Raw genomic sequence first — 26570 nt, 5'->3', positions numbered from 1 at the left:
GAGGGACACTGCTCATTCTACAGGCTTCTCTGGGATGCCAGTGACACGCCGTGGCGCTCTTTGGGGCCCAGGGTTGGGTGAGGCAGGGCAGAAAGAAGCAAGGACCATGGGAGGGAGCAGTGAAGACAAGCAGCACCCCCTCCTTTCATCAGTGCCAGCTCTGGGAACCCAGGGACCTGGGACAGAGGGCAGCACCCAGCTTTCTGCACAGACCCTGGAGCGGCCAATCTCTTCCGAGTGGAGGGCCAGTGCTGAGAAATGCCCCGCTCCAGAGGGACTGGGATTGTGGAAAGAATACAGTCCCAACTTGGCCAAACCAGCAAATTTAATCCACTTGTGGGAGTAATAATTTCAGCTACGACAAGATTTGATCTATAAACAACACAAAGCAGTGCCTGCCAAGTGCAAATCGAAGACTTGGGAACCAGAAAAGAGATCTGGATAAAACGGGAGACTTTTGAATTCTTTTCCTGGATGCGGATGTCTACTTTAGAGACGATGGGAGGTGCTTGTCCAGGTCTCTTTGGCCTCTTCTACCCTGTGTTTCACGGCCTATCCCCAGTGTCCACAAATAAACACACACCAGGAGGAAACAGTTCAACTGTGAAAATCCAAGCATCTCCGGAGGGTTTCTCTGGCCTGGAGAGCCCCAAGAGGGATTCCTGGGTGAGTCTAGTGCTCGCTTGGAGAGGGTGCCCTCCGGGCATGCCTGACTCTCTGGCCTGGGGCGGCCCTTCCGTCTGAGCCCTTGGCTGTTCCTTTTGCTGTCACTCCCCAGAGGAGGCCTCGGAGGGACAGGTTGGGGGGCCCCCTGACACCCCCCAATTCAGGTCAAGTGTGGCAAACTGGGCTCTCAGCTTTCTAGACACAAACTGGAAAATAGTCAATTTCCAATTACCCAATGACACCAGGAACTATAAGGTAGTGCCAATTAACAAGAGGCCTTGGAATCTATGCTTGATATTCTTTGGGGGGTGGGGTGGGGTGAGGATCACTCTTCCTTCCCTAATGAAGTTTCCCTGACGATCAAACCCAGTTTGCAATCCATGAGCACGTCAGTGATGACTGGCCACGGAGCTATAGAGAAAAGTGAAAGTGAAAGTCGCTCAGTTGTGTCTGACTCTGCAAGACTGTGGGCCATACAGTCATGGAATTCTCCAGGCCAGAATACTGGAGTGGGTAGCCTTTCCCTTCTCCATGGGATCTTTCCAACTCAGGTCTCCCATATCGCAGGCAGATTCTTTACCAGCTGAGCCACACGGGAAGCCCAAGAATACTGGAGTGGGTAACCTATCCCTTCTCCAGCAGATCTTCCCGACCCAGGAATCGAACCAGGGTCTCCTGCATTGCAGGCGGATTCTTTACCAACTGAGTTATCAGGGAAGCCCAAAGTTGAGACAAACCAGCGGCTTTGTGGTTTCTCTCCATTTACAGTTAGAGGTCAAAAGAGAGGAAGGCTTGGAAACTCACTCTAGAAACCTGGAAAACGTGCTCAGTAAATACTGTTGATGATTGTTTGGCTAATCAGTTGGAAATAGTCTATATACATGAGCGTAACTCACAGAAAGTCTAGAGCTGACTGTGTTCTGCATAGTTCTGACTTGGAGGCAGCAGGTACTAGCTAACACACATGGGTTCTGATGTCAGATGCCTAGGTCTGGGTCCTGATGAGGCAGCACTTACTAGCTGTGTGATCTTGGGCGTGTTATTTAACCTCTCTGTGCTTTGGTTTCCTCTTCCATATAATGGGATGTAATAGTACCTCATAAGTACAGAAGGGCTTCCCAGGTGGTGCTAGTGATAAAGAACCTGCCTGCCAATGCAGGAGACTTAAGAGACACCACGTGGATCCCTGGGTTGGGAAGATCCCTTGGAGAAGGAAATGGCAACCAACTGTAGTATTCTTGCCTGGAGAATCCCATGGACAGAGGAGCCTGGAAGTTTACAGGGTTGCAGAGGCAGACACAACCGAAGCGACTTAGCACATAAGTACAGAGTGAGGTTTTAAAAGTTCATCCATGTAAAGCACTTAGAACAGAGCGTAATGCTATTCTACAAACGTCAGCCACAGCCATTATTAATTTGACTGCCGTCTGGCCATCACCAGAGTCTCAGCTCCTTCAGGCCACACGGATTGCTCCCTCTGAACTGTTCTAGAATGTCTGTTCTGTACGACTCAGCTCTCACCACTGACCTCTACAGGCTTTCTAATCACTTCCTCTGCAGTCCCCTGCGCATCCCAGACACTCAGCATCTTGTAGTAATTCATGGGGGGCCCGTGCCTCAGTTTCCCTATTTTGATCCTGAAGGGATTTCCCCAAACTTGACACAAATTCAGTGGAATGTTACGCCAAGCATAACACAATAAGCATAACGCAAGTCACATCTCTATTTCTTTAAGGCTGTGTCTCTGTAGCATGAGCAGAGAGCTGCCTGGGCTGGCGGTCTCCACAGTGGCCGCCTGCTGCTGCTACTGCTGCTACTAAGTCGCATCAGTTGTGTCCGACTCTGTGTGACCCTATAGACGGCAGCCCACCAGGCTCCCCCATCCCTGGGATTCTCCAGGCAGGAACACTGGAGTGGGTACAGTGGCCGCCTGAGCCCTCTGCTAACACACGAGGCTGTGCACTTCCCTGGGTCGACCCTGATGCTGGGAAAGATTGAAGGCAGGAGGAGAAGGGGATGACAGAGGATGAGATGGCTGGACGGCATCACCAACGCGGTGGACACAGTGAAAGTGAAAGTCGCTTAGTCGTGTCTGACTCTTTGCGACCCGATGGATTATACAGTCCATGGGATTCTCCAGGACAGAATACTGGAGTGGGTAGTCATTCCCTTCTCCAGGGGAATCTTCCCAATCTAGAGACTGAACCCAGATCTCCTGCATTGCAGGTGGATTCTTTACCAGCTGAGCCATGAGGGAAGCACATAAGTTTGAGCAAGCTCTGGGAGATGGTGAAGGACAGGGAAGCCTGGAGTGTGGAAGTCCATGGGGGTCACAAAGAGTCAGACATGACTGAGTGACTGAACAGTAACAGAAGCTGTCTGAATCTTACCTTGGAGAGATTGGTCCACACAGCGCAACACAGCAGTTTGTAAAGATGTTTCCGTAGCTGTAGGGGTTGTAATTTTCTTTACCTCTTTTATTTGACCAAGATCCTTTAATCTGAAAGAAAAGGACAGTCAGTGACACAGTCTGCCTCGCACCAATGCCCCAGGTTGCGTCAATCGAACCATGAGAAATCCATAAAGAGTGCAATGGTCTTTACTCATTTCTTCAGCAGGAGAAACCGAGGAACTTTTCTCAAGGACAACTGGCATTTAAACTTGGAAATATCCCCAAACAGCAGGTCAGACCAGGGGGAGAAGTAGCATTCTCTGGGGAAAATAATCTCTTATTTCCACAACCTGGTATTAAAGGCCAGTTCACATAAGCCAGTGGAGATCTTTTTTTTTTTTTTTAAACACCGTTTTTAACGTCTTTATTGAATGTTACCATAGTGCTTCTGTTTTACGTTTTGGTTTTTTTGGCCATGAGGCTTATGCGATCTCAGCCCCCTGTGCAGGGTTCGGACCCGCATCCCTTGCTTTGGAAGATGAAGTCCTAGCCACCGGACCACCAGGGACGTCCCACCAGTGGAGGATGTTTTCATATCACATTTAATGTGATAAATAGTAATGGAATTAATGGGGTAACGTGCCTCCTCCAATTGCCCACTGATAGCCTGGATTCAGCTCCTAAATACTCCTGCAGAGTACTTCTGATGTTTTTAGTTACCAACCATAAGTAACTGTCTTAATAGTCTCTGAACTCATGCATCTCATCAGCACTGATTTTTCAAGTCTTTAAGGCAACCTGACTAATTCTGAGACATTTAGTTCATGTACTGACAGAGACTTCTGTCAGAATCCAAATATTCGGAGCAGAAGGGACCAGAGTCATGACAAAACATTTTCCAACATTGGGTTTTCTGGTTTTATATCTCCTCTCTGTCATCATTAAATACAGGCAGATAATCCCAGATAAAAGGTTAAATTTGGGATCAAGGAAGTTGCCTCCCAAAATATGATGGAATCATTATCTGCGAGAAGCCAGCCTGCACTGTCTCTCTTCAGTGAGGCAGGGTGCCAAGTTGCTCCCAAAACACTGCAAAGGAACAGAGCAGAAGCGCACCTCAGGCCTCGGAATTAGGGGTCAGCTGGCCGATCTGAGTATCTAAGTGGTGTGGTCAGGACAATGTGATGATTTGCAATAGAGAAATTGGAGATGGGCGTCGGAAAATGCTTCTCCTGCAGGCTCTTTGCTCCCAGGGGCTCACATTTGGAAAGGGAACTCGGAAGACCTGGCGGCCCCCACCTCTTCTTTCTCTATTTCCCCCCCAAAGAACATGCCCGTGCCCCACCCTAGAGGAACTTACATCTTCATTCGTGGTCTGGTTGGAACTTATCAGGTACGTGTGGAAACCTGAGAGCCCCACGATGGACCAGACGGAGAAGAAGCAGACCACGGCCTCCAGCACGGTGCCCGGAGTCAAGGAGGTGAACTGGCAGGACCGTGATGTTCTCAGGGCCCCAGGGGAGCCGGCTGAATGAGATTTGGACAGGAGCCACCTGCAGGCCCTCACTCAGGCCCTGGCGTCCACCTAGCCTGGAGTCGGTGGTCTCCCAGCCAGGGAAGACCCTCTGGGGCAGGCACAAGGCCACATCCTCCTTCACAGTGCAGCGTTTATGCTCAGCAGGGGATTGGCGGGCTCGCTGAACAGGCCTCATTCCTTTCTCACGGCTGGCAGTTCCTGACTGTCCTCCCCGCCTGACCTTGGCTCTTTCCTCGTGACCCACCATGCAGCCACAGGCAGTGGCAGCAAAACCAGGGAGCACGCTGGTTGGCGTGGGCAGCAGCCTGGGTCTTTGCTGAATGGACTCAATATTGACTCTCACTTCAATCGCTGCCCCTACCCTTGGCTTCTGAAAGCTGGGCTGGGGCACTGACAAGTTTCTCTCCCGACCGGATTTGAGGCTGTGACAGCCACTTGCAGGGCTGACCGCGGGCGACTGGAACCCAGGCAGAGTTTATCTTCCTGGCTGTCTCCCTCCCTGGATGGCCCTTCTCCCCATGGGATGCCCACTCCCATGGTGGATGGGCTTCTGACACTGCGGGGGCATTTCTCAATGTGGCATCAGGGTGAGTGGGGTTTTTTCTTAGGGGACCTTATCCCAGCCCCTCAGCCAACCCTGACACATAGGGCTGTCCTCAGCTATTTGAGAGGCAACTAGGAAACTTGGATCCACACCAGACATGGAGTGATGGGGAGCTGTGAGTTCCACAAGATATGCTAAAACCAAAGGGGAAAAAAAGCCTGGCATTCTTCAACAGATGAGATAAATCAACCAAGAGTGTGGCCATTTGAAAAGACTAGAGAATTTTTCTGTCCCACAAATATTGATAAGATTCTATTTACAAGATACAGATGGATCTCAGGGAAAAAAAATTGTCAGAGGTCTGAGAGTTTAAATATACATCATGCATTCGCCATTGATAAATGACAGGCCAGAGAAAGTAAAATACTTGTGCTTTCCTCATGGTTCCAAGGACGGAAGCTAAGATCATGCTGTAATATATCACCACTGATTTTTTTCAGGTTTGGATATAATTTCTCTTTGGACCAGAGAAATGAATATATCAGCCAGGGCAATGCCACCATCTGCCATGTCATGATTAACAAATGCCACTGTCCGGCTGCACGTGAAACAGGAGGCGTGAATGGGCTCCTGCCTGTTGACTGACATTCAACATCAGAATAAACCACTGGGTCTGCTCTTGGAAAAGTGGAAACATGCTTTGCTTTTCTAAGGTTTAAATTTCTAGAAACTGCAAGGTCTCAGAAGAGTCCTACTCAGAAATTAAAAGGACATTTCAAGAGAACGATGCCCAGCTGGCCAAGGTGCCAACAGTGTGAGCAGTTGGGCTCTTACAGATCCAACACACAGAGCTCCGAGGAAGGAGGTGAATGGGATGGAGGAGGAGCTGCACATCCCAAGAAGAGGAAGTCTGTGGTGGATTCTGGAAAAGTGGGTAAGGACAGAGGGGTAGGGAGGATCGGAGTGAGAAGAGAGAGGTGGAGAGAAGCAGACCCCTGCCACCAGCCTGGGCAACCCTCCGATTTCTGCTAGGGTTACAGGGAGACAAACGGTTACAGCGGAGGTCTCGCTGCACATGGGGGCAAGGGGACATTAGCTCAGATAGCAGATGAGCCTGTTCTCAACTGCCTGCCTGCAGGTCAGGGCTCACAGACGCCCCTCCTCCCAGCCTCATCTCCCCACCCAAAAGGGCACAGATGGAGGGAGGCGGCAACACGGGAGCCTGGCTGGGAAGCAGAGGCGAAGTGCAGCCCAGGGCAACTGACAAGGAAGCCTGAGTCGGGAGAACTGGGTGGTGTGAGAGAAGCTGACGCTGGCATGGAGCTTGTGCAGGCGGGAAGGGAAAATCGAGAGGGCAGAGAGGTCAAAGAGGAAGTGACAAACGCAATGGAAACAGGGTAGGAAAGAGAATGAAGAATGAACCAAAAGATCTATTTACTGAATCACACACAAAGAGCCCGGAATGGCACCCAACTCCAGTCTTCTTGCCTGGAGAATTCCACGGACAGAGGTGTCTGGCGAGCTGCAGTCCATGGGATTGCAGAGTTGGAAACTACTGAGCGACTAACACACACACACACACACACACGCACACACACACACGAAGAGCCCATCTACAGTCTCAGAAATACTTATGCGTCATGAACAGTTTACAATCCAGGCAGAACGATGGGCCTGTCAAAACATATGTAATATCCATCCGTGAACATATGAAAGCTAGCATGTGAAGGTGGAAGGGGGTCATAGCATGTAGTGTGGCTACGGCTGGCTTCACAGCGGCTGTTCCTTTTGCAATGCCACTGACGGGATTACCTCCAAAAGGAGGCAGTGTTACCAGCAGACGCGGCATTTTAAAGGTTTATAGCCACCCCTCCCCCCACAAATACGCAGTGTTCTATATTAATGTCTCACATGCTTTGGAAACATTTTACAAATAACAGAATGCAGCTCCACTGTTTGCTCACAGCTGGGTCAAAACGACACGGACTCCAGGTAGCGTGCGAGATGCAGCCCCCTCTGACTCCCCCCCATAGCTGCCCCATCACCCACAGGACGTCTGGAGAAACAGTCATTGCCATTCCTAACAATGCTGGCATCATAGGCTGTGTGTCAGGCCCTGCTCCAAAGGCTTCACGTTGAGTAACTCACTCAATCCTGAGAGCAACACAGTGAGAAGTCTGATTCCCACTGGACCTGTAGGGAAACCGTAACTTCAGGAAGCAGTTACGTAATTTGCATAGGAAACAGCAGAGCAGGGATTTGAACCTTGAAAATGTGGAAGGCTGGGGCCTTTCCTGATTCCTGCTGAGGGACAGGCAGCTCTAGGCTGTTCCCAACCTCGGCTGGGGGAGATGGGGACCCTCTTCATCAGGGATTCTCAAACCCATGGCACCTTTAAGACTGCACTCCCCTCAAATTCACTCTCAGACTGAATATCTGAAGAATGCATCCTCTCACTGACCCGACAGCTTCATGCTGAAAACATCTACACCATAATAAGATTAAGAAACATAAATTCTGCTTTAATGTATCAAAACCCATTTACTGATTAAAAAAAAAAAGACATGAGTGGAAATAGGCCAACAGCAGTAGGAGCCAGTTTAATAAGCAGCTGGATGTTTACTGCCTCAAAGATGTTTCAAAGCACAGCAGTGACCTCTGCCAGCCTCCGTGTGTCTTCTCCAGCCCCCAAGAAGACAAGAGCCTCCTCTATGGCCAAGAGTATGGCTTCAAATGCCCCTCGACCCCAGCTCAACCTGCTGCATGCTGAGGTGCTCGCTAGATGGCTAGGGAATTGAAAAAGACTAAAAATGTGGTGGGTGGGTGTCCCTCCTCGGGTTTCCACATGATCCCAGAAATGCCTGCTCTGTGCCTTTTGGGGCGCCCAGCCCTGCACTCAGGACAGTGGGGGAAGGTAAGCTCCTCACCCTCAGGGAATAGGGGTCTGCTTGCCCGTGGGAAGGTAAGCAAGAAGAGACGGCCTGGCAAAGATGCAGAAATATTGCCGGGCACAATGGTGAGGGCACCTCAGTATTTGGGGAATTGTAAAAGGTGAGAGGTCATGGAACCAAAGGTTTTTAACCTTCATTTCAGTTCAGTTCAGTCGGTCAGTCATGTCCAACTCTTTGAGACCCCATGGACTGCAGCATACCAGGCCTCCCTGTCCATCTCCAACTCCCGGAGCTTACTCAGACTCATGTCCATTGAGTCGGTGATGCCATCCAACCATCTCATCCTGTCATCCCCTTCTCCTCCTGCCTTCACTGTTTCCCAGCATCAGGGTCTTTTCAAATGAGTCGTTCTTTACATCTGGTGGCCAAAGCGTTGGAGTTTCAGCTTCAGCATCAGCCCTTCCAAAGAATATTCAGGACTGATTTCCTTTAGGATGGACTGGTTGGATCTCCTTGCAGTCCAAGGGACTCTCAAGAGTCTTCGCCAACACCACAGTTCAGAAGCATCAAATCTTTGGCACTCAGCTTTTTTTATGGTCCAACTCTCATATCCATACATGACTATTGGAAAAATCCTAGCTATGACTAGACAGATCTTTGTTGGCAAAGTAAAGAAACGTTCACACAGACACTTTTTTTTTCCTTAAAATTTCAGGAGGCTTAAAAACGCCCCTGATGCCTCTCCATGGATAGTCATGAACTTTAAGTAAAGATGTCCTGATTTATTCTAATCCTTTCATTTGACAAAATAGTTATTTGTAAAATGAAGAGCTAAGGCCCAGAGAAGCCAAGCCACTTATAAAAACTCAGACAGAAATTTACAGCAGAACAGAACATGGTTTCTAGACTTGCAGGAGAGAAAGAGCTTCCTGAGGCCCCAGGCCATGGAGCGTCCCATGACAGGCCCTAACTCTGAGGCCTCAGAGCTCCGACAGCACGGCTGAGACTGCCCACGACATCACACCCCATTCACCAGTCCCACAGCCTCAGCACCGCCCCGGGGGAAGAACTTGTCTCTGCTGACATGTCATCGCCCAGTTCCCCACATTCCAGCTGCCAGGCTGGCCATGGGATTTTTTTTTGCCAAGTGCCAAATCCAGATAACAGTTTATTTTGAAAAGTCTGTATTTCATGTGAATTTCCTCATTGACCAAAATCCCCAGATTCCAGAACGGCCAGGGAATGCTTGCCTTGGACCCTTTCTGCTCTGAGCACCCTTTCCGTATGTGACTGGGGTGCCACTTAGTGCCAGGCCTTTCTCAGTGGGCGCTGGCCACCCACCCCTGAGTCTTCCTGTATCTTTTTCTGCTTCAGGTCTCTGTCTGAGGTTCTGATACTTAAAATACAAGGAACAGATGATATGGGTAATCTTTTTGTCCTTTAGTTTTTCTACAAATGATGGTAAGATAGGCCATGCCCACTTACAGGAAGGGGTCTGATGGATGAGCAGACATCAGCAACAGACCCCTTTTGTTCTCCAGATGGAATGTCTACATCAGCCTTTAATGCTCTTAGATATTTAGGTTCAGGAACTTGTCAGCCTATTTTTCTCATCAATTAGATGATTCTCGAATCCTTAGACAGAGATAAGAAACTACAGCTTGTGTTCCTGTCACTTGAAGGCCTGTCACTGAGTCTGGGGTTGGGGGTGCTGACTTTCTGATGATTTACACGACAGACACATTGAAGATCAAGTTACCAGGACCCTTCAGACTGGATCACTGGGCCATCGTCTTTCCATCTTTCCAACCCTTTCTCTTAAATGCTTATATGCTGCTGCTGCCGCTAAGTCGTGTCAGTCGTGTCCGACTCTGTGCGACCCCATAGATGGCAGCCCACCAGGCTCCCCCATCCCTGGGATTCTCCAGGCAAGAGTACTGGAGTGGGGTGCGATTGCCTTCTCCAAAATGCTTATATAGAGGTGTGTAAAAGTGAAAGTGAAGTAACTCAGTCATGTCTGACTCCTTGTGACCCCATGGACTGCAGCCCACCAGGCTCCCCCATCCCTGGGATACTCCAGGCAAGAGTACTGGAGTGGGGTGTGATTGCCTTCTCTGAAATGCTTATACAGAGGTGCGTAAAAGTGAAAGTAAAGTAACTCGGTCATGTCTGACTCCTTGTGACCCCATGGACTGCAGCCCACCAGGCTCCTCCATCCATGAGATTCTCCAGGCAAGAATATTGGAGTGGGTTGCCATTTCCTTCTCCATAGAGGTGCATGCTGCTGCTGCTGCTGCTGCTAAGTCGAGTCAGTCGTGTCTGACTCTGTGCAACCCCATAGACGGCAGCCCACCAGGCTTCCCCATCCCTGGGGTTCTCCAGGCAAGAACACTGGAGTGGGTTGCCATTTCCTTTTCCAATGCATGAAAGTGAAAAGTGAAAGTTAAGTCGCTTAGTCGTGTCTGACTCTTAGCGACCCCATGGACTGCGGCCCACCAGGCTCCTCCTTCCATGGAATTTTCCAGGCAAGAGTACTGGAGCAGGGCGCCATGCCCTACTGGAGTGGGTAGCCATGCCCTACTGGAGTGGGTCGCCATGCCCTCCTCCAGGGGGTCTTCCCAACCCAGGGATCGAGCTCAAGTCCTTGCACTGGCAGGTGGGTTCTTTGCCACTGAGTCACCAGGGAAGACCAGGAGCCATGTAGGATGAGATTTATAGATAAAACTTGTTAATAAATTATACTTTTGGGTTAAAAAGTTAAGTTAAAAGGCAAGTGACAGGTTGGGAGAAAAATATTGGGAAAAGCTAGTTATAAAATTATTACTGAGAATATACAAAAAACATGCTAATAGGAAAAGAACAAACAACGGAAACACGTTCAAAAAGTTTGAACTGGCACCGAGGTGAGAAAAAGGGTCAACAGAAACCACCCCCCCCAAAAAAGAAACAAACAGAAAAAGGGTCAACAATCATGGAAATATGTGCAAGCTGATTATTATCTAAAAAATGGAAATTAAAATAACGATTTTTTTTCCCTCCCCATCAAATTGGCAAAATCACGGTCCTGACGAGATTGTCACTGACATGGGTGAAGATGGTGAGAAATGGAGCATGAGCTGGCACACTCTCTTCAGGGGACAATATTCCCCAGTGGCTCAGTTGGTAAAGAATCTGCCTGCGTGCAGGAGACTCAGGTTTGATCCCTGGGTCAGGAAGATCCCTTGGAGAGGGAAATGGTAACCTGCTCCAGTATTCTTGCCTGGAAAAATCCCATGGACTGAGGAGCCTGGCGGGCCACAGTCCACGGGGTCACAAAGAGTTGGCCATGACTGAGCGACTCCACCACCACAAACAGTATTTAAACTATGTTAGCTTCTAACTCAGTGACTCTACATCTAGTTGTCAATCCTAGAGAAACACTAACACTTGTGCACAAAGAGATACAAGAAAACCCACTACCTCATTTTCTGAGTAGCAAAAAAAAATTAAGTCTAAACAGCCATTTATAGAAGAATACAATATGGTTCATCTATCTATACTGTGGAACTCTATTAAACAGTTGAAAGAAGAATGACATCTATGTGTTGACATGCCTTCAGAAAATATTTGAAAGTCAAATTGTAGAACAATTCAAAGGTATGTATGATTCCCTTTAGGTAAGGCAGTTCCCCCCATCTGCTGTGTATGAATGCACACATACAGTAAACGTATTTGAACTCTGAGAAGATCGTATAGAAAGATTCACAAAACCCCACAAGGACTCTACAGAATGAGGGGTCAAGGGCAAAACTTCCTTTTTATCCTGATGACTAAAATTCATTCTGTGAGAATATGTTCCTGTATCAGTTGGGTGATTTAAAATACCCAAAACTTCATGCCCCCTCTGCAATCTTCTGAGACATAATCTGTGCTTCTTCACAGAACTCCCTCCATCCGCCTGGTCAGGGCAGCAGGGGAGTCTCAGTTCCCTGGGTGGAAGGGGCTGAGCTCTAGTTCTGGAAACACCACTGAGCTTAAATGGGGGGTGGCCTGGAGCTGCCACGGGAGATCCCACCCATGACAAAGGTCATGTGGGAGAGAACTGTTAAGCAAGGCTTTAGAACTCAAGGGGCTCCCTAGGCTTTCTCGAGCATCTACCCCCAAACCAGAATCTGTCTGTTTTACTATTTCATGACTTTCACCAACTCCTCTGACATTAACAGGGGGCTATCCCTGACCACCTTTCTCTGGAGAAAATTAACTTAGGGCTATAGCTAATAAGTCTCCTGGACATGAGAGGAATATTTCAAATCAAAACCCCTCTGTTAGCATTCTAGCTTGCTTGGCAGGTATATCCAGACTCTTGCAGCTACGCATACGATTATTTACAGCCTCCCAACTGTGAGAGGCATGGAAAGCCTAAAACATAGAGCCTTTCAAAGAGTTAAAAGTTATTAGAGTAGTGCTGGCGTAGGATTTCATTATTTGGCCAATGCTTGTTGCTAAGTTCCCATATCTCTTATCCACTGCACACCTGGGAATGCATTAGTTAACATAGTTGAAAAGTAAGAAAAACAAGTGTAGCCTTGAAATTAACCACATCAGACTTTGAGCTAATTGGCTCTTTCTTGTAACTCACTGCACCTTTGCTTCGTGAGAATGTAACTCTCTTTGATATTTTCTGAGGCTGACATAGATTAGAAATATAAGAAAAAACATTTCAAGGGAAAATAAGTTTTCTGGTTGAACAGCCTTTATCAAAAGAGGGTCATAAAATGTTCACAGGCCTCCAAGGCCAGAAGATAATGTACACAATATTGTTTATGGGAAAGGTTTGCAGAAAAAATCCTGGTTTCGATAAAGACAAAACAGATGTAATGTTTGGGCTGACTCTGTATGACTTTGCATCTTTCATTTCCCTCTATGTATAAGACAAGGTATAAAAGTACCTTTAAATATAAAGCTATTGGGCCTCGCTCAAAGAAGCTTGGTCACCCCATGTTTTTCTTTTTTTCTCTCTTACTTTCTTTTTCAGGCTGATCCCTTGGAGCATAGAGGCTCCCTGCGTTCACTTATCTGCCCGGGGTTTCTAAGACCTGAATGGGAAGACGTTCTTCGTCTTCACTCCCTCGGGAGACCGGGAAGGCACCTGTGGCCTCCGTGAACAGGGCAAACTTCTTGTCTCCAAGTTTTATTGGCTTTCTATGTAAACCAAGGAATATCAGCCTCTTTCTCTCCTCTGTTTTCTTATCTACAATATTCTTTCCTTATCTCTTTCTAAATCATCCGCCGACGCCATTTTTCCTTCAGGTTCCCCTGGATCCTGCGGGGGCTGGACCCTGGCAATTAACCTCCCGTGAGATCCTGCTGGGAGATCTCAGGCATCTGTCCTATCTTTTCCTGGGTCCCATGAGCAGCATCAGACCCTAGGATGGACGGGCCCTGAAAGCTGGGTGAGTGAAGACCTGTCCTGCCTTCAAAGGTCCATCTAGTCAAAGCTATGGTTTTTCCAGTAGTCATGTATGGTTGTGAGAGTTAGATCATAAAGAAAGCTGAGCGCTGAAGAATTGATGCTTTTGAACTGTGGTGTTGGAGAAGACTCTTGAGAGTCCCTTGGACTGCAAGGAGATCCAACCAGTCCATCCTAAAGGAGATCAGTCCTGGGTGTTCATTGGAAGAACTGATGTTGAAGCTGAAACTCCAATACTTTGGCCACCTGATGCAAAGAACTAACTCATTGGAAAAGATTCTGAAGCTGGGAAAGATTGAAGGCAGGAGGAAAAGGGGACAACAGAGGATGAGATGGCTGGATGGTATCACCGACTCAATGGACATGAGTTTGAGTAAGCTCCAGGAGTTGGTGATGGTCAGGGAAGCCTGGCGTGCTGCAGTCCATGGGGTCGCAAAGAGTCAGACACGACAGCAACTGAACTGAACTGTCCTGCCTTCACAAATTTTCCATTGGCCCCAGGTGCCCCCTTTCTGACAGCCCCTGGGCCAACTCCAAGCCTTCCACCAAATTCCACTAAAATAGAATGGTGCCCATCAGGCCATGGGTGCCTGTCAGACGGTGCTGTGAAAAAAGTGCAATCTGGGCCCCTAGGCAGGGCTCAGCCATCACGGTGCCCTCCCCCAGCCCCACCGTGTGTGTGTGTGTGTGTGTCCATCTGTGAGAGCCTCTGGGTGCTGACACTATTAGGGCTCCCAGTGCCCGCTTTGCTAACCGTGCTGAGTGAAGGAGTGAACCCAAGCCCAGCTCCAGCCCTGCAGACAGCTTCCTGCCTCCCCTACTCGCCCCACACTCATCCCGGTCAGAAGCGCACCCTCCGCAGCCCTGTGCTCACACCACCTGCCGAAGCCTCTTGACTTCCCTGCAGGAGATGCAGGCTCCTCCTGGAACTTCCCCCTCCTCTGGGCACACTCTGACATTTTTATGCCACTGAAGACTTACTCTGCTTTTCAGAAACCAGAGTCAGAGCTCAGATTTTGGCATCCGCAGATGTTCGTTGAGAAGAATGAGTCACCCGGCCGCCCATGGCTGCTCTGGCCTCTGGTTGATGTGCTTCGAAGCTCAGGGCTGTCGGATTGTTCTAGACTTTATCACCCTGGCAGATGTTGCACGTGGTGGGTGTTCAGCACAATGACCGTGAAGGAAGCAGATACAGGGAGGGCCTCCTTTGCCGGACCCACCTGGCTGAGGGGACTGAAGACTGCTGCCCTGGAGGAGATTCTCGTTTTGTCTCCTCCCCCAGGGGAGGCGGGGAAGGGGCTGCTGAAAGTCCGGGCAGCCGCCGCATGACTGTGCTTCTCTGATGCAGAGACCAAAGGGAGAAAATGGTCACAGGGAAACAGGACAGGCAACGGGAGGTGGAGGGGAGGAGGACGGGAGATGCTCCAGGCTGGACGTGCTCCTGCCAAGGGTGATTCTGGTGGTCCCTCCCTCCGCACTGGTAGGGTGAGATGCAGCCAGGGAAGAGCCTATGCAGTGCCAGCCAAGTCAGAGCCAGGGATTCTCGCCCCAGCCACTGATCACGCTCCCTCTCTCCTTGCCCGTTTCTCACCTGCATCCCCTGCCCGCCTCCTCTCGGGCTTTGCGCGCGGTGCTGGAACCAGACCCCACCCCCCGGACACCGGGCTCACTTCCTGAACAAGCTGGCTGATGCTCTTCTCCCAAAGGCCTGGCCGGTTCCACGTGGGCCTGATGACAAGCTTTTAGTTTATCCACATTCCCATCATTCATAGCAGTATTTTTCAAGTCCTGGCTACCTCGCCGTTTTGGTTTCTAACCTCTCTCGCTTCATCAACGACGCTGTTTTGAGTTGGCTATTTTGCAGATGACATCCACAGTGAGAAACCTTTGCCTGGTTTGTATCATGGTCAGGAGATCAGACGGGAGGCTACTGAAATGTTTTAAATTCTTGCCTGAGATCACTTCTGCAGGGGTCACTTGCAGAGGCTGCCCTGGACACTCCTGGGTTCGGGCAATTTAGCCGGAAAACCTCCTCTTGTTAAAGAACTCGGTGCTTTGCAGATTCCTATTCGCACACAGACTCCAGGTCTGGTGAGGACGCGCCGTAGGCAGTGCTGCTGTCATCAGAAGACAGCTTTTGTGAGCGTGAAACTTCACACATCAGTCTCACCCGTCACAAATCAACCACCTCAAAAGAGACTCCCGAACTAGCGCCTCAGCAGAGGGAGGGAGCTACAGCCACGGAGTTTAACATCTATCTGATGCTGGAATCTCCAAGCACCCTGATCAGCAGGATGCATCCTTTTGGAGGACCTCTGTCCCTGTGACCTGTCCTCTCCGGGCCATGCCATTGTGAGCAGCTCTGGTGGTTCACGCGCCTTTCTCTGCACTAAAAGCTGCCCTTAGAAGCTTCCACCCAGCCACCTCCAGGCTGCTTCCAAAGTCACACAGGTGTCCAGAGGAATGGCAAGAGCCAGAGATACTGAACAAGCCGCCCGAGGGGCTCCAGCCTTGCTCATTACTCATGTTGTTCAGTCGCTCAGTCGTGTCTGACTCTTTGCGACCCCATGGACTGTAGCCCGCCAGGCTCCTCTGTCCATGGGATTCTCCAGGCAAGATTACTGGAGTGGATTACCATGCCCTCCTCCAGGGGATCTTCCTGACTCAGGGATTGATCTCACGTCTCCTGCATTGGCAGGTGGATTCTTTACCGCTGAGCCACCAGGGAAGACATTTATCCCTTATAACCAGAAGTTTTTGTTTTTTTTTTTTCAAAAATACATCATAACCCAGTAAGACCCAAAGCATACTTTTTCTTCTGGAATATGAGTTTATGATAAAACATCAGAACTCAGCACTTCTTAAGAGACTCACTCAATTAGAGGAACTCTCCTTCAAAACATGTATTTCAAACAGCAAGTACCTGGTCAGGACAGAGCATTGATTGGGGAGGAGTGTGAGAGGCACACCTAAAAAGTGTCTGTGCTTTGTGAAGAAGAAACACCTCCCTTTGATGTATGGATATGTCTGACATTCCCCAAATGCTCCACTACTTTTGAAAAAAATAAAGAAGATCCGGGTTGGGGGTGTTGCCCAGGCCTCTCAAGTCCCCTGCCTGCTCCTCCCTCCCTACTGGGCAGCTTTGCTTCACATTGCTCCTCAGCCTTGCTCTTGGTTCTGCTTCTCCCCGAGAGAGAAATGGAGTGGTTTCATTCGAGGGTCTGTAGCTTGGCTGGGCAGCTCCCTGGGATATTCAGGCTTCAGCTTTAGGTCATCTTTCTCCAGGCAGGAGCCCAGAGTGACAGTGAATCAGGAGGTCCCACAAAACCAAGTGGGGACCAAGTCAGCAGGAGTTAAGTTAGGTAACAATGGTCCCCACACCCCGTGAAGGGCTGGCTAATTCAATGAGGACCTCCTGAGGCATTCTACTAACATTTTCAACCTGAACTCAGGGTGGAGATACATATGTGTGTGTATGTGGATTCTTCTATGTGTGTGTACACACACACACACGCACATATATACACAGGTGTGTATATGTGTGTTAAATCATTTTAGTCGTGTCTGATTCTTTGCGACCCCATGGACCATAGCCCGCCAGGATCCTCACCAGGATTCTCCAGGCAAGAATACTGGGGCGGGTCGCCATGCCCTCTTCCAGGGGATCTTCCCGACCCAGGAATGCAACCCACATCTCTTATGTCTCCTGCACTGGCAAATGGGTTCTTTACCACTAGCCCCACCTGGCTTCCCTCACATATACACGTATATACACATATGTGCATATATGTGAGTATAGATTTCCATAAGTATAAATGTATGTATATTTATGTATGTATAATATATATATAAATTTTCAAAAGCCATTTTTGTCTCCCATCCCCTCTCTCCTAGATTAATAGAAGGACAGAAAAGGAAGGGAAGGAAGATACAGAAGTGGCCTGGTGGGGACTTCCTTGGTGGTCCAATGGCGAGGACTCTGGACCAGTGCGGGATGCCCAGGTTCAATCCCTGGTTGGGGAACCAAGATCCCACCTGCCACAGCTAAGAGTTCGCCTGACACATCTAAAGATTCCGCATGCTGCAACTAAGACTTGGAGCAACTAAATAAATAAATATTTTAAAAAAAAAAGTGATTTGGTGACTTCTAGTGAGCTTCCCAAATGGGTTCAGAGAAAAATCCTCTCAAATCCACCTGCAGGTGAGTGCCTGATTCCTGGGATACCCTTACCTGAGGGCTTGTGGGGAAGACAGGATAGTGGCCTCCCCAAAGATGCCCTAATCCCTGGTATCTGTGAATACTTTATGCACTTGGCAAAGGGGAGTTTGTAGACTGAAGGTCGTGAACCTAGAGACAGGGAGATTCTCCTGAGTGATCTGGGTGCGTCCTCTCCTTAAAACCAGATAGTCTTTCTGGCTGAGGTCAGAGACGCGAGTGGACGAGGCAGGAGAGACGCAGAGTGTGAGCTCCCCCGTTACTGGCCTTGAAGACAGAGGGAGTCTGGAGTCAGGGGATGGAGCCAGGAAAGGAGCCTCAGTCCTATACCCCATGATTTTAGTCAAGTACCTGAATGAGCCAGAAGAGGGTGCTCCCCTGAGACCTCAGATCAGCATCCAGGCCAGCCTCACGGTGGTTTCAGCCTTGGATCTAGGGTACCAATCAGTCAAGCCTTCTGAACTTCTGGTCTGCAGAACTGGGCAATGGAAAATTTCCGTTGCTTTAAGTCTCTACATTTGTGGCCATTTGTTACATAGAAGCTGGGAGCTGATAGAGCTGGCACGTGCGAGAGCAGGCCCCGGCCTGGATGTGCCAGGGGGGCCTTGGAGCTGTGTCTGGAGGCCAGAGGGGGACGGCCATGCACTCCGAGCCCTTGTGCTATCACAGCTGCGGCTGCCAAGCTCCTGAATGTGGAGGACACGCCTGGGGAGCCCCCCCAAAAGGGGAATACGCCCGGTTGTGGCTGGAGAGGGTCAGCCCTGGATACGGCGATGCAGTTTGGAAAGTCAGTGGTAGAGATTTTCATGAGTTTTCTGGGCCACAGGAGAAACTCTTCACCTCTACCTGAGAATGATATTTCAAAGGAAAATCAGCTAAAACTTGCTCTAAACCAAATTAGAGCATTTCTCTCCTTCCTCCCCTTTCCATATAAACAGCGTGCCACTCAAATACACTGTCGCTCCTCTCAGCACCTTGCTGGGGAACACGGTGCTCTTGATGACACAGATGACAGGCACAGTCAACCATGAGAACAAGCAGACGTGTGTGCTCTAGGAGGACGTTCCGCCAGAGCCTGCCCGTCGCAGACAGTGCCACTAAAAGAAGCCTCTCTGAAACCACTCCTGCCTTGCACAGAAGCATTGCTCTGGCCTTCAGCATTCTCCCTTACGTTCCATGTCATTGCATTTGTCAGCTTAGCATTGCCAAGTTCAGGGCAGTTCACGATTCCAGGCCAAACAACTGAGATACAGAAGAGTTAAAAGAAAGGACCCCAGACCTTATTAATTGTGGCAGAGCGGAAATTAAAAGGCTTTCACTCCAGACTAGGACTCGCTGCCTGTCTTTTGTGACTCCTTCTCTGGGATTATGATTCGAGTGAGGAGGTCTGGAGCAGATACCAGGAAGACCCAGCAACAACAAACCCAATCACCCAGCCCCTCTCTGCTCCAGCGGGAACTGCGGGACCCAAAGGAGAACGAACAGCTGAAATGCCCCAGGCTCAGGTCAGCCCTTCTCCACCCTCCCCGCTGAGAAAGGGAAAGTGTTGGTTGCTCAGTCGTGTCCGACTCTTTGCAACCCCACGTGGACTGTAGCCTGCCAGGCTCCTCTGTCCATGGCATTTTCCAGACAAGAATACTGGAGTGTGTAGCCATTTCCTTCTCCAGGGGATCTTCCTGACCCAGGGACCGAACCCAGGTCTCCTGCATTGCAGGCAGATTCTTTACCATCTGAGCCACCAGGGAAACCCCACAGAGAGGAGTCCCTTCATTGACTGCTGCCATGGTCTGAAATGTTTCCTGGGCACCCAGAACAGACCCACGGTCTCAGGAGAGATGCAGGTGCCCGGGGACAGGGGAGGGGAGGTGGCTGAGGCTGCCACACTCCCGAGGCTTCAGGAAGCATTCCAGCTGACAGCCTAAGACATCAAGGCCGGTTCTGAGTTGCATTTATTAAACTTAACAAGACCAGCATGTTTTCATAACGGAATTGATTTCCTGAAACACCGAGACGAGCCTCTTCTTCAGGAAAGAAAAGGCAAGGCTTGGCTATAAGATTTGCCAAAGCAATGTGCCTTGAAAACCAAAGGACACAGAGGGGTGATGATGGAGGAGGATGATCACCCCTGGCAGGGTTGGGGAGAGAAACAAAGATGGCGTTTCCCAAAGGACCTGCTTTTAGCAGCCACAGAGGTCGAGAATTTCATTCTCAGCAAAACCTTGACTTCTGGCCAACTTCTAGCTAACTCTACCTTCTCAGATCATTAACAGAAGACAGGACAAACCTGTGAGGTGTACTCGCCAAGAGACTTCATATATCTTCATATGTCCCTGTCCCCTTTCTAAGAGACTAGCAACTGACTATAGAGTCTGCACTCACTGCCAACATTCTGTGCTGCCCATAAACACAGAGCTGCCAGAAAGGAGACACTTTGTACCGTCTAAGTACACACACACACACACAGAGAGGACATACAGATCTAACTAAATACCACCACCTCCACTACTACTATTATCACGCACATACATGCACACAGCCAGCTTCTAGGCACACAAGCTGGTTCACCTTAACAGCTAAATGATGGTCATGACATGTACATTTTAGCAGAATTCTTCATTATTTAAGAATTCTCTGCCACAAGATGAAGCTTACTCCCAGGGGTAGCTTCTCAGTTGCGTCCGACTCTTTGCGACCCCATGACTATAGCCTGCCAGGCTCCTCTGTCCAGGAGATTATCCCAGCAAGAATACTGGAGTGGGTTGCCATTCTCTTCTCCAGAGGACTTTCCCAACCCAGGGATCGTACAGGTCTCCCATATTGCAGGCAGATCCTTCACCATCTGAGCCACTAGGGAGGCCCAAATCCAGTCTAACTGGTTATGTGAAAAAGACAGACAGCTGAGTCTCAGATGGAGCCAGGTCAGTGGGTCCAGCTGGCTGACTCTACACCAATTAGTGTCAAACTCAGGAGGGCAGGGGAGGGTGTGGGAGACCATTCAAGCACTTCAGGGGTGAACGTTTTTCTTTTGAGCAGTTCAAAATACTATGCTACATGCTTGTGTACACTGTTTGGGAGGATGGGATGACTCCAAATGACTTGAGACTGACCATCTCTACTCAGGGCTATGAACAGATGTTCAGTTTCAAGAAGTAATTGCGGGGTTATCCATACTGCCCAGACACCAAACTGAACCCTTAGACAGAACCTACAGAGGGTCAGAGAATCTCCATGTGATTGCAACAAGAAGGGCCCCACACAGGGGCGCCCATAAATATTCTTCAGGGACCACCTGCTGATCAAAATGAAGTCAGCTGAAACTCAGCCTGACTACTCCGTAAACCAATCTGACTTAACACAAATCAGTGTCGGTTTCTGGGGGTGGGCAAGAATTCACACTTAGTTTTCCAGCGAAAGAGCACTTCAGTTTCAACGAGGCTAAATGAGTCACTTCGAGGTTTTAAGCAATTCAAAGGCTGTTACTCACACAGGTGAATATCAAGGAGCTCTTTGGATGCTTCACAGAAGGAGAAGGAATATGATTTATGAGAAGGAAAGCCAAGGCCCAAGATGAAGTTACTGAGGAGAAGGCCAGTCCAATACTTAACACGTTAACATGGTGAAAAACTACAGCTTGGAAAGGATATCTTGCAGGACTGTCCTTAAGAGCGTTGAGGAATCCCGCCTGCTGTGAACCTGGGGGAATGAAACAGAATTTAGTAATCAGACATCACTTCCAAGAAACAGCCTTCATGTTGAAAGCCCTCTCATCTACACAAAAATAATCGGTGCCTCGAGATCAATAAAATTACATTTGGTAGAGCTCCGATACTGATTCGACAGGAGATTCCACCAAAGTTATTCAACAAGAAAATGGCAGATTCATAAGTAGACCCAACATCTGGAGGATATTTGTTCAGTAAAAGCAGATGGATGTCTGCATACATTCCCATAAGTTACAGTTCTGATTACTCCTTTGTTTTCCTCATTTTAATAGGGAAATAGAATACTGTATGCTATTTTCTCTCTTCTTTTACAAAAGACTGTTTCCCCGAAGTTGGTTAACGTTTGACCCTGGGCATCATCAAAGACGCCTTTCTCTGCACCCAGAGTAAACAAACTCATAAACCTGAAGTCTATATTGCTGACTGCTTTGGGGTTTGAGACATGTGAATACAGACTGTCTGTGCAAGAAAACATTTCTTCAGGGGCCGGAGGGACGATGCATCTGACAAAAAGCGGTTTTTATTTTGTGTATTGGTGTTAGAGGCTTTTGAGAAAGAAAAGCCCATTTGGAGGAGCTCTTAGCGGCCCCACCTTGGGTTGGCAAGGCTGGGTCCCCGTGTTCTGGGGACATAAACTGGCCCTGGCGCGGCAGTGAAGTGACCAAACAGGACAGACGCCACGGGACCGGTTCTAGCGCATCTCCCTGGCGTCGTCTGTTCCAGACCCTCGGTGGAACCGGAAGCCAGGCTGGCTGGGGGGAGGCTAACGGTGTGATGGCTCCAGTTCTTCCCTGAGTTCCCACCCCCTCTTGCCCACTGGCCACCTCGGAGCCCCGAGAATGTGCCGTGTGCTCTAAGGACGCCAACTGATTGAAGAACTGATGAGGAAAGCTTGAGGTGTTCCTGTCCCTCCCTGCTAGGCCGGGGTGGCATGGACGTGCTGAGGATCTTGGAGCAAACGCAATCTTGAGGCACACGGACGGACAAGAAGAGACGATTTCTCTTTCCCTGCTGAACCCAGACCATATCGCTTTCTCAAGCTCTGCTTCCTCTAAGAGGAAATCCAGACGTCACCTTCCCGGTGATCTCTGGACGACAGGCTTCCTCCCCGGCCGCCCCTGGCTATAAGGTGTCCCCTCTCAGAGCCTACTTCCTGGCAGGGAGGACTTGGGGCACGGTCCCCAGCTGCTCTCAAACAGCTCTCTGTCCTTGCCAAGGCTTCCAGAATCATAGGGGTGATCATGGAGTCATGTAAAGCTTCTGCCCTTCTTGAGCACAAATCGGGGGTCGGGGTGGGGTTGTTTAGTGGGGGTTGTGGTGGGGGCTGGAGAACTGGGAGAGGAAAACCTCTATTTGCTTTGGTCCAAAATAGTGCAGTAACTTGCAGGCTTTTCTTTGGGGGGGTGGTGGTGGAAGATTGGGTTAACAATATATCAGAATAAGCTAGAGCAAACTCCATTTTGCTGAAACCAGAATGAGCAAAAATTTGTTGCTGTTTAGTCATGTCTGACTCTTTTATGACCCCATGGACTGCAGCAGAGATGAAAATGCCAGTGTGGTGGCAAGTGACAGGCTTCGCGGTGTGTGTGAGAGTGCGTGTGTGTTACCAGAGTTAATGTGTGAGGTAAAAACTGTCTGATACCCAGAATGTAGGGGCAAGGCCATAAATACAGTGTGATTATATATATGTGTAGGCATTTTGAAGTTGCTAAAGATGATATAAGCGGTAATGTTTAAAGGCTATTTTTCAGTGTCATAAATATGCTGGAATATCAGTACTTCTTCCTTCTCTACTTGTGTAAACAACTGCTTCTTCTGTCTGTTAATACATATATATTCTTTGGAAGGACTGATGCTGAAGCTGAAACTCCAATAATTTGGCCACATGATGCAAAGAACTGACTCATTTGAAAAGGTCCTGATGCTGGGAAAGATTGAAGGCAGGAAGAGAAGGGGACAACCGAGGATGAGATGGTTGGATGGCATCACTGACTCAATGGACATGAGTTTGAACAAGCTCCAGGAGTTGGTGATGGACAGGGGGGCCTGGCATGCTGCAGTCCATGGGGCTGCAAAGAGTCGGACATGACTGAGCGACTGAACTGAACTGAACTGAGGACCCTAGTTACATTGCTGCCACTTTGAGACTCTGAAAATAAAACAGGTGCCCCCCGAGAGCCCTCAGGCCATCCTTCCCAGGTGGTGAGGAAGGGTAAAGGGGTCTCCGATCGGTGACAATCCTCTTCCTGCTGTCCCAGCAAGTTATGGCTCTCATACATATATTACAAATTTGTGTTACATTTAGATGAAAAGATTGGGAAAGAATGAATGGAAACTAGCATTTAAAATGCCTGTGAAAATTTGGAATAGTCCATGAAGGTCCAAAGTAAAAAACTAATATGAAACTTCCAATACCACCCGCTCCCCTCAACCCCCATTTAAACCCCACCAAGAGAGCAAGTAGAGAATGTGCGTGTCTAAATTTGGTCTTAGCACGCTTCGGTCTAATCGGTCTAATCACTGCTCCAGGGAAGAAAGTGAGGCGTGTGTCTAGATACTTCTAGAAACATTCCAGAGAGAGGCTCTGGACTTGCTAATAGATGGTTGTACTTCAGGAATATGGACAGAGGCGATGCCGGTCTTTAATGTTGCTATTGGAGCTGTAATGGAAGTTTAAAGGCTCACCTTTACAGGTCAAAGCCAAGTGGCTTCCTTCTCATCACATCCCTATTATAGGAAAGTGAGTTCAAAGTTATGACCTTCGAAAGGGGAGTGAAAAATGCCATTTGTTAAGGCAAATATATATTAAAATCACCTATATCCCAATTTCATTTAATAAAGTTGCTTCCTTCATAGCTTGCCAATGTCCTGGCAGATAATTAAACATCTTATCAAATGTGTATCTCACATTTATAGATTTGTGTGTAAGAAAGCTCAGTCTTTATCCCCCATTTTTTTTTTTTTTTTTTTAGGGAGGGTGACAATTCCTGCTTAAGTAGATTCACATTTAAAAAAAAGGTTCTGTTTTTCAGTGGGTATCATGACAACACATTATCCTCTGGGAAAATATGGGGATGGTTCCTCCTGGGGATCCCTCAAGCAGAAGAGAAAGTGAAGTCACAAGGTTGGAACAGGGACCACGTGTCAAGGAGAAAGTCTTGTAAGTGAAAGAGTCTGATCCAGGGGCGCCCCTGGCAGCTGCTGTCGGAAGATGGGGGTAGAAGGGAAGGGGAGGGAGGGGAGAAACGGAAACGGGGGGCGGCTGGAAGGGAGGAGGGGGCAGGGAGAAGGACAAGGAAAAGAGAGAGCCCGGAATGACCAAAAATCTTAAATCAAAATTAAATCAGAAAACTGAAGTCAGGCAAATGGTTACATACGTAATCTGATTTCGCCAGCATACTTACGAAGGATGACGTGGGTGATAACGAATGCAAATATAAAGACTGTCAGAAAAGACAGAGATAAAATAAACATATAAAAAAATCTGTAGTTTCTTTTCCCCACACAGTTGCCTACCCAGGGACAGTGGTGATCAAATCGTTCTGAAATGAGAGGCAGAAAGAAAAAAAACAGAAAATCAATTAATAGAATGTTTTTTGACTTGAGGGAGCTCCCCCTCCCATTCTCTGATAACATAATAAAACATTCTCTGCTTGTATTTCCAAATGCACTGCTCAGAGAAACACGCAACGTTAAGACACATCAAGAAAGCAATAATTCTTTCAACGGAACTTAGCTGTTTTGAAAAAAACAAAGGATGTGCATTCTATTTTTATTACAATAGAAAACTCAAAGATTTCCCTCTTTTGTACAAGAAAGCTCTTTGGTTCATAGAATAATCTTCCCTTAAGATGGTAACAACACTTCTGATGGTAACTGCTGGGCTGGGCGGGGCTGGAGCTCCACCTTTCATGGGTGTGTGGTGCTGAGCGACCATCTCTCATGGTAAGTGGCCGAGAGAGAGGTCACTAGGAGCCTAGGACAGGACAGAGGGACAATCCCGGTTCTCCCATTCCAGCTACTACTGTTTTCCAAGAAATGTCTCGGCCATTTCACTAGTCATAAAAAAATTTATATCATTTTTTTAAAGTGATCTCTGATCTTCAAATAATGTAATACACCTGATCTTGTAGTCCACAACTCTCGGCTTCCTTACCTGTCAAACAAGGATACCATATAGAGTCCTGTGGGGCCAAATACTCTCTGGGAAAGCGTTTTTTAAAAAACCAGCATGTGGTGCTTTATAGCTTGTGAAGACATGTCACATACACCCATCCGTTTGACCTTGAAACATTCCTATGAGGATAATGATGCTGCTACCCTATTTTACAGATAAGCAAACTGCGGTTTAGGGGGGAAGCTGCCTGCAGGGTCCGTACAGCTCAGAGGCAGTGGAACTAGGGTTGAGGTCAGCTCTTTTTCAGGGCTCATCCCGTCTTGCCAATGCACAGGCTGCCTCAAGCATTTGGAAAAGACAGAGCGCTGCTTTGGGCATTTTTATCCTGTTATCTCAAACCTCTGTCCTCCCACCTTGGGGATTTCACCAGAGTCTGTAAGGCGTTTGCGATTTGCTCTTCCTCTTCTAAATAATGGCTAAGTGCTGCTCTACTTTTCAGCTGATCTTCTACTCAAAAGGCCTATCCAGGGTGTCTGATGCAGCCACTCACAGCAGACCACCTGCCACAGGAAAAATGCTAAGCTTTTCACTTGGACTCTTATCCAAGCTTAGCTTTTACCCAAATCTCACATCTCTCTATGTATGCTTTGAAAAGATACAGAGAAGGCTGTGAGGTGGGACTACGTAAACTAACATTCTCAAGTTATGCGAGGCAGTGTTTCCTCCCTTTCCGGTCACCTATCATAAATCACTCATCTCATATTTTATGTTCAGTGCAAGCCTGCGTGTATGTTAGTCACTCAGTCCTGTCTGACTCTTTGCAACCCCACGGACTTTCTGTCCGTAGGATTTCCCAGGCAAGAATAGTGGAGTGGGTTGCCCTTCCCTTCTCCAGGGGATCTTCCCAACCCAGGGATCAAACCTGGGTCTCCTGCACTGCAGGCAGATTCTTTAACTGCTGCGCCACCTGGGAAGCCCAGTGCAAGCTTATTTCTTGAAAAGGTCATGAAGATGCTTGTGAGACCATGGTGGCAGA

At 48.5% G+C, this 26570-nt stretch overlaps 1 protein-coding gene across 2 annotated transcripts in view; it reads right to left on the bottom strand.

The window, feature by feature from the left end:
- ZDHHC14 (zinc finger DHHC-type palmitoyltransferase 14) overlaps nt 1–26570 on the bottom strand; it is a 293643-nt gene that overhangs the window by 17356 nt on the left and 249717 nt on the right. For both annotated transcript variants that reach the window (XM_040238892.1, XM_040238893.1), the window contains exons 4-7: nt 24822–24959; nt 21340–21388; nt 4419–4521; nt 3057–3166 (exon numbers count right to left, since the gene is read on the bottom strand). In XM_040238892.1, the coding sequence (XP_040094826.1) occupies nt 3057–3166; nt 4419–4521; nt 21340–21388; nt 24822–24959 (400 nt within the window). The remainder of the gene's footprint in view (nt 1–3056; nt 3167–4418; nt 4522–21339; nt 21389–24821; nt 24960–26570) is intronic.

The sequence above is a fragment of the Oryx dammah genome, unplaced genomic scaffold (genome assembly GCF_014754425.2).
Source record: "Oryx dammah isolate SB20612 unplaced genomic scaffold, SCBI_Odam_1.1 HiC_scaffold_4, whole genome shotgun sequence".
Taxonomy (NCBI): Eukaryota; Metazoa; Chordata; class Mammalia; order Artiodactyla; family Bovidae; genus Oryx; species Oryx dammah.
The sequence above is the reverse complement of the archived record's forward strand: the minus strand, read 5'-3'. Positions and strand labels throughout refer to the sequence as shown.